At 47.5% G+C, this 14598-nt stretch overlaps 5 protein-coding genes across 5 annotated transcripts; 4 read left to right on the forward strand and 1 right to left on the reverse strand.

Moving 5' to 3' along the window:
* Positions 1 to 15: 15 nt before the first annotated feature.
* On the forward strand, positions 16 to 1371 carry N7520_004687 (uncharacterized protein; the record flags this gene model as incomplete). The annotated part of the gene is given in 6 exon segments (XM_057138621.1): positions 16 to 37; positions 95 to 166; positions 227 to 540; positions 557 to 731; positions 785 to 945; positions 1009 to 1371. The coding sequence occupies 6 exon segments, from the start codon at positions 16 to 18 to the stop codon at positions 1369 to 1371; spliced, it is 1107 nt and encodes a 368-aa protein (XP_056996828.1).
* A 1478-nt stretch (positions 1372 to 2849) lies between these two features.
* Positions 2850 to 3128, forward strand: N7520_004688 (uncharacterized protein; the record flags this gene model as incomplete). Its single annotated transcript, XM_057138622.1, has 1 exon — positions 2850 to 3128. The coding sequence occupies one exon, from the start codon at positions 2850 to 2852 to the stop codon at positions 3126 to 3128; it is 279 nt and encodes a 92-aa protein (XP_056996829.1).
* A 1832-nt stretch (positions 3129 to 4960) lies between these two features.
* On the reverse strand, positions 4961 to 6685 carry N7520_004689 (uncharacterized protein; the record flags this gene model as incomplete). Its single annotated transcript, XM_057138623.1, has 3 exons — positions 4961 to 5602; positions 5650 to 6494; positions 6559 to 6685. 3 exons carry the CDS (start codon positions 6683 to 6685, stop codon positions 4961 to 4963), a joined length of 1614 nt encoding a protein of 537 aa, XP_056996830.1.
* Positions 6686 to 7018: 333 nt separating this feature from the next.
* N7520_004690 (DUF3716 domain-containing protein) lies at positions 7019 to 7602 on the forward strand (the record flags this gene model as incomplete). Its single annotated transcript, XM_057138624.1, has 2 exons — positions 7019 to 7141; positions 7180 to 7602. The coding sequence occupies 2 exons, from the start codon at positions 7019 to 7021 to the stop codon at positions 7600 to 7602; spliced, it is 546 nt and encodes a 181-aa protein (XP_056996831.1).
* A 3761-nt stretch (positions 7603 to 11363) lies between these two features.
* Positions 11364 to 13250, forward strand: N7520_004691 (zinc-coordinating transcription factor SFP1; the record flags this gene model as incomplete). The annotated part of the gene is made up of 3 exons (XM_057138625.1): positions 11364 to 11707; positions 11811 to 12876; positions 12936 to 13250. 3 exons carry the CDS (start codon positions 11364 to 11366, stop codon positions 13248 to 13250), a joined length of 1725 nt encoding a protein of 574 aa, XP_056996832.1.
* Between the last annotated feature and the right edge of the window lie 1348 nt (positions 13251 to 14598).

Raw genomic sequence — 14598 nt, forward strand, 5'->3', positions numbered from 1 at the left:
TGCATTTTGACAGCCATGACAGCTATCCTTCTGGGGAGTAAGTGAACCAATTTGACACATCCTGAGCTTTTTCCTCTGACCCGCGATCTTTTAGTTGCTCAGCTCGGGCTTGTCCTCGGCCCATTGATTGGAGGGGCGCTAACGGAATATGTATCATGGCGATGGTGTAGGTTCTCTGTGCTTACCTCTTTGCCTTATCTCGTTACTGATGATTTTTATTTGGCAGGCTTCTACATCAATCTTCCAATTGGCGGCGCCGTTGCTGTTGTCTTGTTTTTCGTCAACATCCCAGAACTTACGGTTGCCAGCAACCATCTATCAGTCCTCCGAATCGTGCGAGAAAAGCTGGATCTGATTGGATTCTTTATTTTCGCTCCGGCCATGATTCAGCTCCTTCTGGCGCTTGATTATGGTGGAAACCAATATGCGTGGAATAGTGCGACAGTCATTGGCCTATTTTGTGGCTCAGGTATGATGTTTCTCTTGTTTTTGGCATGGGAGTACCGCACTGGTACAGAGGCTATGTTCCCTCTCCATATGGTCTCTCAAAGAATAGTCTGTTTTTGTTGTCTCTTTCTTTTTTTTCGCCGGGGGTATGACTGCCTGTGCAACATATTATCTTCCTCTTTACTTTCAAGTGGTGAAAGGAGCGTCCCCAATGATGAGTGGTGTTTATATGCTCCCCAACATCATCAGTCAGTTGATTCTTGTCATTTCCGCTGGTCTCCTAGGTATGAACTTCCCACCTATTCCACAGATAGTATTGATTCTAAAGACCTTATAGTAGGAAAAGTCGGCTACTATCTTCCGTTTAGCGTTACTAGCGGAGGGTTATCAGCTATTGGAAACGGGTTGATATCTCTCTTCTCATCATCGACTACAACAGGAACATGGATTGGATACCAGATCCTCATCGGAGCTGCACGGGGCCTTGGCACTCAAGCGGTGAGTTGACTACATCCCAAGATGTCTATATTGATTCAAATGTTTTCTAACATGTCGTTTTAGCCGATTGTTGCAGTCCAAAATATCCTTCCGGGAGCCCAAATTTCTGTTGCTCTGTCTCTGCTTTTTTTTAGCCAAACTCTGGGTCAGGCAATTTTCCTCACCTTGGCCCAAGTCATCTTCATCAGCAGCTTGAAGTCTGGCCTTGCGAAATATGCTCCATCTGTAGATTCTGAAGCCGTGGTTGCTGTTGGGGCTACAGGAATTCGCGATGTGGTTTCAAAGGGTACGTTGAAAGGGGTGTTGATGGCGTATAGTCAGGGGATAGATCATGTCTTCTATCTGGCGGCTGGTATAGCTGTCGGCAGTTTCTTTGTGGCATGGGGGATGGGATGGAAAGATATAAGAAAGCGACAAGTCATATGAGAGGTATCCATTGTCCCTTAATACTGTCTTTTAACCTTTCGCCACTAGCAATGCAAGCAGCTCCTGTGGAAAAATCACTGGATCCTCTTATTCTCCTAAATGGTGTAGGATGGGAAATGATGGCCACCTAAAAGTAATTCGCAAAATAAACAGCATGGTACATTGGTTGGACATAGGACTTCTATGGGTATGGACTAAAGTGGACTGGGTGCTCAATAAATGCCTCTAATCAGTCTCTTAGTAATCAATAGTAATCAATCACAAATTGGTTTTACGTTACCACGTGATAATAACAAATGGTCATCAGTCAGTCACTGTGATTCAGCTTTCTCACAAAGCGTGACAGGGGAAATATTATGTAGGGCGACTGAGGCACCTGACTTGGCGACACGGGTACTCTAGTGGTCTCGAATCCTCTCACATGTCGGAAAAGATCTTCCCCGCAATCCATGTTTGAACCGAAGTCCTCCGGGTTGTCCTCCGGGGACTTCGGTAAAAGCAGATATCATTATGAACGATAATCGGATGATGTCATATGCAGTTTTTTTTTCTGCAAAGAGGAAAGACTTGCGCACGATAACCATGATAAAGAATCGGAGCTATCAGTGCATGCATGAATGAAATACGCGGATATAATCGGAGATGATACAATCGAAGATGATCGTGCGACCTAATTGACCAAACATTGGAGCCCTAGGTCTGATGCCTCCGTATTCGACGCGAATCCTGGAGGCGGTGGGTGTGCTGGTCCTGTGAAATCCAATAGCTCTCCCATGAGGTGTTTTTTGGCCCCTCTTCTCATCCTGACGGCAGATCATCCGAGGTTCCTTTGACTTTCGGTTCGCCACGGGGCCCGCCCAATACCTGGAAAACACTAACAAAAAATTGAATTGCGCAATTAGCGATTAGCAGGGGCCAAGTTCATCGCCAAGAATATGCATATTTGCCATGGCTTCTGGGAATGACTAGCAAGCCCTGTCTGGGGCCTGTGTGACCCAAATACCAAAGCCAAGAGGGGCAATGTCGAAGAATTGGAAAGCAGAAGGGGTGATAGTCATTCAATAGTGACGTCTTGGCTCTCATAAGTGAGACCAAATTGCCCCCCTTTTTTGTTATCTTTTCTCTTTTCACTGAGCCAAGACATGTGAGAATTCCCAGTGTGTTTTCGATCGTCCATTATGGGCGACAATCGCGGGGAGGCTTGGTCTGCATGACCATCGGGTACCCACTTTGCCCCGGCTGAGATGTCCTGGATCGACGCTTTGTCAAGCACATCAGATACGTAGCAATGCCCCTCATTCACCCAAGGCCCACGAGCCCGGGGTATAAAGCCTGACCGATTTCACCCGTCACAAGATTTCTTACTGTCTCAAACTACTTTTCCACAGCTTATCCAACTCTCTATACTATCCAAATTACCTCTTCACAAAACCAACTACTTATACACAAACTCTCACACAACATTCAAAACATTCAAAATGTACACCCAAACTCCCACTCACCGTTTCCTCGTCCTCTCTGCTGCCGACTCGGTCCCTTTTAACCCGGCCAATAAGTTCCTTGTCTTGTCGCCGACGGAATCTGGCCCAGACTCCCGTTCCTACGAGCAGGCCGTGTCTGACTCTCCTTCCGCTGACCCGAGCCCTAACGTGGTTCCCAAGTCGCACCGCTCCGATAGCACATCATCTACATCCTCTGATTATTCCGTGTCAGGCTACCTGACCCTTGGCACCACCACTCGACGATTCTCTCAGTGATTGTTTGCATTTCGACTCTCTTTTACCCCTTTACATGAGCGACAGATGCTTTTCATTTAACAATGGATCCGGTAATCCATTGACTTCTCATTTGGTTCACCCCGACACCCCATGAAGGAACTCGAGGCCATCGACCATCTGGATACAAGCGGCGGAAAAGCAACTGGGGTGTTTCAGGCGCTATCAGATCTGGGCCATTTGGCAATATGTTTATCTTTCTTATGATTTTTTTTTGTCTCTATATTCTCGGAAGTTTCAGAATACATAGCCTCTCGGGCCAGTTGGCAATTCAATGTGCTTCTTTCCAATCCAACACTCTCTTCCTGTACCTCAACAGGGCCACATGCCTGACACAGCCTCCCTCTCAATGCCTAGACAATATTAGCCACCGGATGCGAGGGATGGTCCCCCAGAATACCTGCCAAGTAGCGCCAAGGTGATGCGATGGTGATCCGCCAAGACTGCTGTTTGATATGCCCGTCTTGGCCCTAAGCCTAGGAATTCCGCCTATCGCGGATCACGTTCCACAGCCAAGGGTAGAACATACATGCTACATATCTCCAGATCCTCATTTGGTCTTTCCAATCCTCTGCCAAGTCAACAATTCGCATCCTTACATGCCCAGCCCAGCCCGAAAACAAATCCTCTCCTTTCCTGCGGATGAATATTCCTCCTGACCGACAGTCGTCCACGTTGACATTCCGCTAATCACATTGGCTCACGACCTCGCAGTCGCTCAATATCCTCTACTGTGTTAGTATCTCGGTGAGATTCCGGTGGGGTACACATCAGACTCCATACCCATCGCGGATCTTGCCCCCCCTTTCCGCCCCCGCATCCCGGTGAAGACCTGCAGCGATGATGTGCGAAATTGATGTCCACTCACTCTCAAGTTTTTTTTTTCGGTCGATTCTTACTGCATTCTCTGGTATCTGTGTCCAATCACATACTGCGATCCCTGCATCCTGAATAAGGGAGGGCTTGCGACGCCTGGGTCGCACGCTTATCTGCGGCGCGGAGGTTTCGGCGCAGCGGATATGATACTGAATTAAGGCCGTGCATTAGATCGATCCTTAGGACCGATGCAGGTTACTTCATGCCTCATGCATGTTTTCAATCTGGATTTTGTTCTCTATGGTAATCCGAGACGACATTTCACATCGCTTATCTCGTTAATTCCGAGATTCTAAGCAGCTGCTTCTTATTCCGGAATTTTAAATTTAATTTCCACAGATCTCGGTTAATATATTTAAGTTCTGCACTACATTATCCAGGTCAAATTTTTATGAAATCACATCCTTGGTGCATTGTCTGGTCTTAAGTTATCAAGATTAGTGTAGGTAAGTAAACAATCACTTTTGGTTTTGCTTATCAAAGTTTAGTAGTATTAGAATTTAGACTTATCGCTCGTAGAATTTTGAGTGTACTAAGCCCCCTACATTCCAAATCCATATATGGGATCTTATCATCTACGTCAGCGGAGGGATCCAGATCGAATGGTTGCAATTAATTTCCTGTGTGGCATACGTTCTATTGAAAATCAACTAGAATGAAAATATATTTCTCCATGTGTCCTGTTTTTGCCCACGTATCTATGCTAATCTGGATTAAGAATAGCAATTTGCATATGTTTATGTACCTAAAGTTGGACCTGAATTGGACCAAAGTTGGACCTAAGTTGGGCCTAAGTTGGACCTATAATAGACACGGGATGGACATGGGTTACAATAATAATTCTTTGATTGTATCATAATAAGAAGGGGGTGGCAGCAGCATAAGACCCTATTAACAAGCAAACCTGATAGCAAAAATGGCAGCAACTTGGACGACTCCTAGACGGCAGAGAAACTGCGTCTCTGGGGGGAAGCCTCACTAGAGTTCCGAATTTTCGCAGGGAGGGTATTGAAAAGGGGGCGGGTGGCCTCCGAATTCGCGCTAAGAATGGTAGAGTTCTTGATGTCTGCGGGGAGAACAAAACCAGCCTTGATCAATACACCGTCTGGCTTGCCATCCTTCAATGGCAACTTGAATGCCTGCTGAAAATTCTGGAAAGCCAGTGCTTTGGCAATCGGATCGTTCGGTCGCCCAACACATAATGGTGCTCCAGACCATCCTTGTGTTGGAGTTAGGGCCGGCTCAGTGTGCCATAGTATGACAGCGGCTTGCGTGTTCTCTCTCTGGCTCCATCTGTAACCTGTTCCTAAGATTACCGACCTGTTGAACAGAGTTTGATCCACCTTGCCCTCAATAGCTCTCCACCTTCCAGCTTGCACATGATGAGACACAGTATAGACGTCTTGTCTTCCATCGAGAGCGGTGGAGTAGTCTGCCCACTCAGATACTGCTGGATAACCAGGTGGGTTACATACGTCGGGGAGTGCGGGATCGGTGACAAGGCTAAGGTCATGATCATAGCCATGCGGGTAGGGTTTAATCCGACTTGGTTGGTCATAGGTACGCGAGATGTGTCCAATCTATCAAAGGGTCAATAAAACACTTGAAGCGGGGTTTGTGAGCATACCCGATGATGGGAGGCAGCGATCAACACTTCTCGTCCGATAGGATTGTTTGTAAGGACGCCGGAGTATGTGATGAATCTGTTATCTTCGGCAATTCGCGCTGGGAGATATCGGACCAGCGTTTTCTTTGCTTTGTCGAGCATTTGGCGAACAACATTCAGCATAGTTGTTGCCAAGGAAGTCCCTGGGCAGTTCACAAATCCATGAGTCACTGTGGTGATTGCTTCGGTTCCATCCTGGAGCCGGACCTTCAGACCAATACACCCTGCACGGGTATTTTCTTCCCCAATGCGGGTATCGGTATCAAGACCGTACTCAACAGGAGTTGTTGAGAGCTCATCTCTGGCAACATCGAAGTACACAAGCATGCCAGCTAATTCCAGTGGGTAAATTTCGGTGTACGCATTCCGTACATGTTGCATATCATCAAACAGAATAATGAGGAAACCGGCAATCAGTACAGTCGCGCCTATAGCGGCTGGAAAAAGCTCTCGGAGGCTATTAAGATCTGTTGCTCGCAGGAATCGTCGGGGATTGATGTAACGGTCGAAATACCGATTGTACCCAGCAGTTGATCGTGGCGATAGTAGCCAAGGAATGAATTCGCTGTGATGGGCGGGGTAGTAATGGATTGCTCTTCCACCTGCATAAATCTTCTCTGGCGCGGTGATGGGTGACAGCACAAGCCACACAGGTTCGCCGAAGCTCGATTCAGAGACCATGACTGTGCCCTGGGAGCACAGGCTTGGATGGCAGCTCCGAACGAACATCTCGTTCTCGTCGTTGGTCATTGTTATCAACTCAGCGCGAAGTTTATCAAACTTGGAAATCTCTTCTAACGGGAGACCTTTAATCAATATGCGTTAACCAGTGCCAGGGAAGCTTGCATGGAAAGAAGAAGGACTACTTACATGGCACTGTCCGGATGAAAAAGGGGTGGTTTGCAGTTTCGTGGTCCCCGTAGTCCTGGTCTGTGAACGGGATGTATGGGTAAGGAACCCCATTTTGCTTTTGCCTTTTGGGGCCAGAGGACTCCATAATGATGGACTTGAGATTCAAATGATGTATGGACGGAGATGGAGGGGTGGATGAAGATGAAAGTGTGAAATGGAAATGGAAGTGGAAGGATGAGAAAGGATGAGTGAATGCTGAAGGTGAAGGTTTTGGCCCGCTTCCATTTACAGAAAGAACATAGATATGGCAGCCTCAATACACTTTCTACATTGTACCTAAGGTACCTAAGTTGGACCTAAGTTGGACCTAAGATGGACACGGGACGGACACGGGATGGACATCAGTAATAATAATACTTCCATGGTTGCTTCTTGTAACTGAGCTCTTTTCACCCCCAACCATCTCACCATTGACGCAATGTCCAACTCACCCACCTTTGACCCGATGCTCGACCCTCCAGCCCCAATAATTGATGGTACTGATCAGCCTCCCTCATTCTGGGCGCACAGCGCCAGAAATCCGATGTGGCAACGTGCTCGAGTACAGATCACTAAAGAACGCTGCTGAACTCTCTGCAGCCCCTCCCGCTTCTTCGAGAGCCCACGCTTGCATCAGTGAGGGCACAGTCTTCCAAACGATGGCCATGGGAAGGCCCCAGCTTCGATCACTTTCTGTCGACCAAAAAGGAGAACTGTGAAGCGCTACTGGCCCAAGCAACGGGCGAACTTATCGAGGGAGCTACGGCATGCACCCGCTGCCGGTATCAACGGGGGATGTTCGATGGGTGTGTCCGGGTCCATGGGCGTGCCAACTGCCCTAACTGCCATATCGGTGCCCACTATGATAAATGCAGCCTCACAGGACCTATACCGACTACGCCAACAGCACCAACAACAGCGGCCCCGCAGGATTTAATTCCATCGCTAAACGGCAGAAGCCTCCAGCAGCTCCTTGAAAAGGCTAGGAGTGAACAGGCTGACCTCCAAGCAGTCATTGACTAGATGCAGCGCATCTTGGACAAGAAGACCCTGGAGGTCAATGCCTTGGAATCGCAGTGAAGGAAGCGCAGGAGGGAGATATTTAGTACTTAAATATCTACCATTAATCAATGCTGGGATAAACCCATGCTCAACCCATATGCGTTCCATGTCCAAGTTAGGTCCAACGTAGGTCCAAATTTAATAGTACCAGGGCTCGGATTTACTCCAAGGTCAAGGCATGAATAAAGGTGATCGATCCCATAAATCGTAGATACCTACTTGAAAGATATATAAAATACTCACTCCTTTTGTCGGGTACTGTTTAGAACCTTAGACATCTTGAATCGCGCCTCCATAATCTAGATGTCATAGATTGAATCCATCAAATATTTACGTGTTTACATTCCACGACCAAAGAGCTGGATTTCCCTGATCAAACCAGCTCTTATAGACTTAAAGTTCCTTCTAGTTTATGAATCAATATTATCGAAGCGGTATTAATCGATCGGAACGTCTTAGTTAATTGGTGCTTCAGCCTTGAAGCTAAAGCTGCAAGAGATGTGATATGTACGATAACCTTATATAGACCAGTTGACGAATCAACCATGCTGCAGACTAGTATCCGTCGGTCAAAACAAACTTGCGCCAATTATGCACCTAGATAACAGCCAATGTCACTAGGCATACATACTAGTAGACACTGTTTTGGCTCCTGAGGCTTGTCTCGCACACGCTTTCCCCCTCACCCCTATCCACGGATGCGGGGAAGTTGATCGGAAGAAATCGGCAAGAGATCAACGAGGTTGCCAGGGGTTGGGGCATCAACATCACATTGGAGAAAATACAATCAAGCATAGAAATAGAATGAGTGCGGAGAGTGATGTGCTTGTGTGCAATGTATTCGTCAGATTGTGACCACGTGGAGACTTCCCGGAATGACCCGTGGCTTGAAAATACGAGGAGTGGGTGTCTTAGGAACTTCCATCCTTTAGGTTTCAGGAGAACTATGTTTCATATTTCAGAAGCCATTGAATCCATGGAGTCCGAGGGTAGAATAAATGGACAGTCATGTTGGGTTTACAATATAAAGCTCCTAAATAGAGTACCCCATGCTCCTATCTGTTCAGTCAATGGAGTAGAGGCTTCACTTTGCCATCTTGTCTTTTTACCGTAAGAAGAGATACAGATTGACGGGACCGATTGGCAGAAGCCAGATATTGGTACAAATGTAGATCACCCATGCCGAAGCCATCCTTGACGCCTTTCAACTTTAGTGTGGAGTCATAATTGGCCTAAGCCTTGGGAGACAGAAAAAGAACGAATCATTCATATTTAGGCTTGCCGATAGAAATGGCTCATCAGCAGCCTGATTGGTCAGATTTCCGCTCTTATTTTCAATCGTGGCGTCTACTAACGTTATTTTTTGTCTTTTGAAGTTCATGATACCAAGGTTTATGTTGATGCTCTCGGTGCACCATAGGTATCCTTACCACCCTCATTGCCATATTGACCTTACCCCTCATTGCCTATCTTTCCCCACACAAATCGTGCGATAGTGGGAAATGTTACAATCAGTGTCCATTGCCGATCTTTCAGTAGTTTCGACGTTATCGGGAAATTGCCCCATAAAGTAAACCATATGACTTACTATCTCGGTAAACGTTGAACAAGGGTGCAACAAAGCCATTATTTCAGGGTTGCATAAAACGTAAACAAAGAAACTCTCTCATGTATTTGCCGTCACGGATAACATGACGTTGGTATGATTGTTTCGATAGACTCACCAGCCCACCACGGCCCTAGCCTGTGGCAAGAAGGGACGGAATGGACGGAAAGCAGTACCGATCTTCTGCTAAAACTTATCCACAAGTATGTCAGCCGATTAGGAATAGCCCACATGCCTAATCAGGAAATGAACGACAGATTTCCCGTGGAGAAACCGCGCGGCAGAGTTACCTTACAGAGTGAGGCAAGTCGCATTCTCTTATTTGGAGAAAAGGAGGTACAATTGACGGAGTACGCGGGAGCGTCTGCGAGATGTGAGACGAGAAGACGGGGTACAATCTAGTAGAAAGCGGGGCGTGCTGGTATTTGGTACGACTGTAGGGCGTAATGAATCCAAGCGACGCTAACTGATCGAAGGTTGGACCAAATGCTTCTGCCGCGTTTCTAGCGCCAAAGCCAAGAGCCCCGTTGTCTCCCGACTGAAACTTTGGGCTCCGTTAGGTTTACCCAACCACTATTTGGAGGTATATGTACAATAACTTTGCCGATCAATGGCCTTGAATACATGGGAAAAGTAGATATATTCGTTTTACTTCAAATGGTTACTCAGATAGTGATTATACCCGGGGAGAACAATGCCAATATTTTGCTATTCCGGAGAAATCCCGGCACGCGATACTGACCGAATCCCAGCGGATCCCGAAAGTTTGCCACCCCGTTTTTATCTCCTTCGCCCCTTGCATAACCCCAGATCTGCTCGCGATCTCATCCTGCAGTTCTAGCCGATCTATGATATTTATGAGAAAATTCTCGGCATAAAATAAAGTTGGAGACCCGGGCTTCAGGATTGTACCATGGGAATTAGGTCTGCAGGTACGTTCGGAGAAGAAGCTCCTGTCTCAGCGTATCAAAATTACTGGTAGCATACTCCACCCTCGGCAACGAGAGTTTACATGATGAATACGAATACATATCTCCATAAGCCCCATCTAACAGTAGCTTCGGCTGCGTGTAAAAGGATTAGGGATGGAAACAGTAACTCCAATTAGTGAACCCGAAAATCGGACTGACTTAATTATGATTCATGTTATCAAGCCTGAAACTAGTAAGTTATAGTTAGATCCAAGATCCAAGATCCTATTAGTCATAAATTAGACGCTAGTCATAAGTGTTTCAGCTTCGGTGGTAAGAATCATGACGTCCCTGCAAGCGGTGTGTCGTGTCATCATGGTAGCGATCGGCGCTTCGACCTTCCACACCGATCAATGTTAGACTGTTTCCCCCAGATGAAACATTCGTCCGCTTTAGACTTGTTTGACTAATTGTACCAGATATTCAATCAAATGGGAACTATCAGATGTCTTAATTCTAATATTGTCATAGGAATTTGGAGGAATCAATGTGACAAATGGCAAATGCCGGATGCATGGAACCAACATCACGTGTGGTGTAATACAATAACCACGCTAGACTAGAAGCAGACAAGTCTCTCAGTCATAGTAAAGTGCACTTCCGATCATACTACGAATACTTAGTTTCAGTCCCTCAGTCCCGCTTCATTAAACCTTCTCTTGATCTCTCTTATCTAGAAAGTTCATTTAAAGGGTCCTCTGTCCCTAATCTTGCACTGTTCCAAGTTTCTTCGAAGGCGATCTCATCGCCACTTAAGGCTCAGCGGTCCGCCGAGCCCAATACAAGAGCGGGACTTCAGGGTGGACTCTCTTGAACCCGCCCAAAACCGCCATCCACCCAAAAGTCCACACCACATCGAGGGGCATTCAGACAACTGTTTCTCACCATCTGCATTTTCTTCAAATCTTTGGGTACCCCCGAATCTACGCTTCAACGCGGGAACCGTAGATACCCTCTCACATCTCCCAACCCCTCGGGTTTGGCGTGTCCTTCGCGCAGACCAGACAGGGACCAGGATTTCCAGAAAAAAAAAAGTTTCGAAACCAAATTGCAAACAGCCCCGAGTAGCTGTACTTGTTCTTTCCTTTTTATTTCCCTTGACCTCGCTCTCCAAAACCTAAGCACCTGCATATCGACCCCTCACGATGACTGGCGCCGCTCCGATAGACATCGCCACGCGACAGTCGACCTCGGTCTCACCGCCGGGGCAGCAGGCCTCCAATCTTACGTCGGCCCTGCAAAGAGCCGGTACTGGCGAACGCATCGGGAGTGTATCGCATCACCCGAGCGGAGGTCTCGGGGTGTTCAAGGCCCCGCCGCCTCGTAAGGACTCGATCGGCGCCGCAAATGCACAATGGGGGAATGGGACGAAGCCCATTTCCATGTCGGGATCCGCCCGCGACAAAGGCCGCCGGGAGTCTCTGGCAGGAAGCTTGGTAGGCGGAATGAGCTGGGGTGGTATTTCGGTCGGAAGTTGGATACGTGATGAGTGAGTGGCGGGAATCGAGGCGCGCAGCGCGCGGGGAGAAATCCTGTGCGCTGTAACATTGTCGCACGACGTTGAAACTGACCATATTTCTTTTCTCATACAGCATCATCATGACTGGCACGTCCCCCTTCACCTTCCAGTCGCCTTCTTTCCACTCTTCGTCATATCTCCCGAAGCTGGAGGCCAACTTCATGCGGGACTTCTCGTGCTGCGGTGTGACGTTACCGACCCTTCACGACCTCTTACAACACTACGAAGAAGCTCACGCCACCAAGTCGCCCAACCAAGGACATCGCCCGAGTCAGGGTGAGAATCGAGCTGCCTTAGCAGCGGCCGCGATTGCACAACAACAGAGCCAGCAACATGGTAACCAAGGGCGCGGCCTGCAACCAGATCGCACCCTGGATATGCAGCGGAAGCTGGGTCAGACTACTTCCACATCCCAGCACGTGGATCTAGACACGATCGATGATATGGAGTTGGACGAGCCTATGGTAGATGACGACGATACCACTTCACAGCTGTTCTCCCCACAGTTACGCGAAGGGGGTCAAGGCGGATTCGGGAGCTCCAACCAGGGCGCGCAATTAAACCTGGGCATGCTTCCAAGCCACCAGGGCTTCAGCACACCCTCCCAACCCGGTACTCCGATCGGAAATGGACGTCCCCTGTCCCTGCAGAACAACCCCACTGTTTCATCCGTTAATACTCCCACTTTAATGGCCAACCCCCTCCAAACCTCCCAGTTCCGAAATACCCCGGATTCGTCAGCACCTGGAACACCTGCCGAAATTGATGAGAGTGTGGTAGGCGGGTTTGGTGATCTTACTATGCAGCAACACGCCATGGGCCAAAATCAGGGTCAGTTCGGACACTTTTCTGGTGGCAATAACGATATGGTTGATCTATGCATCGATGAGCCAGCAAAGCGCCTATTTAGTCCTACAGGAGGTATGGGAGGTCCAACAAACGCTCATTTCAAACTCAGTGGTGCCCAGTACGGTCCCAATAGCGATATTGCTCGACGGATTCGTGAGCAGCAGCTTCTCGCTGGGGTCCCTGATACAACTTCGATTCTTCCCAATGAAGAGCCTAAGCCATTCCGATGCCCTGTCATCGGCTGTGAGAAGGCTTATAAGAACCAAAATGGTTTGAAATACCACAAAGCGGTAAGTCTTTTAAAAACCCTACTGTCATCCTCCAATCTGACCAGTGAATTTTCCACTAGCACGGCCACAACAATCAGCAGCTCCATGATAACGCGGATGGAACTTTCTCGATAGTGAACCCCGAAACATCAGCACCTTACCCTGGCACCCTTGGAATGGAAAAGGAGAAGCCATATCGCTGCGAGGTTTGCGGCAAGCGATACAAGAACCTCAACGGCCTCAAATACCACAAATCGCATTCGCCGCCCTGTAATCCAGATTTTCAACTTGCTGCAGGTCGCAATCTGGCCCTGGGCGGTGGTGTCATGCAGGGACAGAACATCAACGTTGCTGGAGCTGGCCTCCCTGGAATCGGCGAAGAAGGCCTCCTGTGATTATTTTGTTTCCCTATACATAATATCCTCTGTGCTATTTGGTGCTTATGCGAATGATCTCAACGGCTCATGGGCCTGCCTATCTAACCTCCCACACATGATGTCATGACTGGTCCGGTGACTTTGGAGTTTGATTTGATGTGTTTCGGGTTTTCTCCTGTTTCTCTGGGGACTTGTCTTTCAGGTTTTTGCTTTTCTCTCCCCTTTTGGTCTGAATGTCTTGATTCATGGCATTTTATGTCTTTCTGCTCGATATCCAATCCCTCGCCATTCCTAGACCCTCTTTCGGGCCTGGTGATAGAGCCCCCACCCTCTGAGCGATCAAAACTCAGCCATATATGCCTAGAAGAGCATTCCCTTTTCTTGTTTTCTGTTATCTTGTCTGGCATCTGACATACTGGGATTTTGTTGATGACTGAAAGGCCAGATAATAAGGGTGCGACGATTGTCTGCTTCCATCGTGCGTTGATGCATGTTTGCCTGCGTTCTGCACTGGTGGCTTTTTGCTTTCCTTTTTCAGCTTGATTGCTTATCCTTCTACTGGTGATCAGTACAAGTTTCGTCCTGACTATACCTGGACATTATCTTATGTCCGCTGGATACGATCATATGGGAGCTTGGGTTGGAATACGTGCGGGTTTGGTCTTTTTTTTTAAAGGGTACGGCGAGCACTGCTCACGACCCCATATTTGATGTTCACTCTTCCCAACCGCTCATATCGAGCGGTGACTGGAACTGGACTTGGAAATTACAAACAAAAGTGTGGTTCTCCGGCGTCAGATCGTGTAGATATGGTTTTGGTTTGATTTGGATTTTCGTTTTGATACACTTGAGCTTCTTGTCTCTATCGTTCTGATTGCTTTATTTTCTCATCATTTTCCACTCTAATTCCATATCTCCTTATCTACGTATCTAGTAAGATAAGCCTAATCAAGGAACATACCGATCTACTGATCTTACGTTCTATAGAGATAAACTCAATCATCAAATTAGTTTTGTATTTGGTTATCTGATGGTTATCTGATGGGAGTACCAATTCATTCTAGTTGATAAACGGAGGTCATAATGAAACAGGACCCATGTGAAGCAAAAACCCATCCTTGATCTGGGCGGCATGAGCATGCAAGGCTCATACTTGGGAGATAAGCAGTCAAAAAATCACACGTAAAGTAAGCTCCTGGTTTGGGCTTGGGCGGGAAAGAAAAGAATCATAAAGAGGGAAAAAATTCGCTTGCACCAACCGTTTGAAGAGCACGAGGAACAAAAGCACTGATCACTGATTTTCATGTGTGCGGACGAAGCACATTACCGGAACATGTAGTACAGACGGAGCGGACAGGCAAATGGA

This window comes from Penicillium odoratum (genome assembly GCF_028828045.1).
Source record: "Penicillium odoratum strain IBT 22623 chromosome Unknown utg000004l_segment0_segment0, whole genome shotgun sequence".
NCBI lineage: Eukaryota > Fungi > Ascomycota > Eurotiomycetes > Eurotiales > Aspergillaceae > Penicillium > Penicillium odoratum.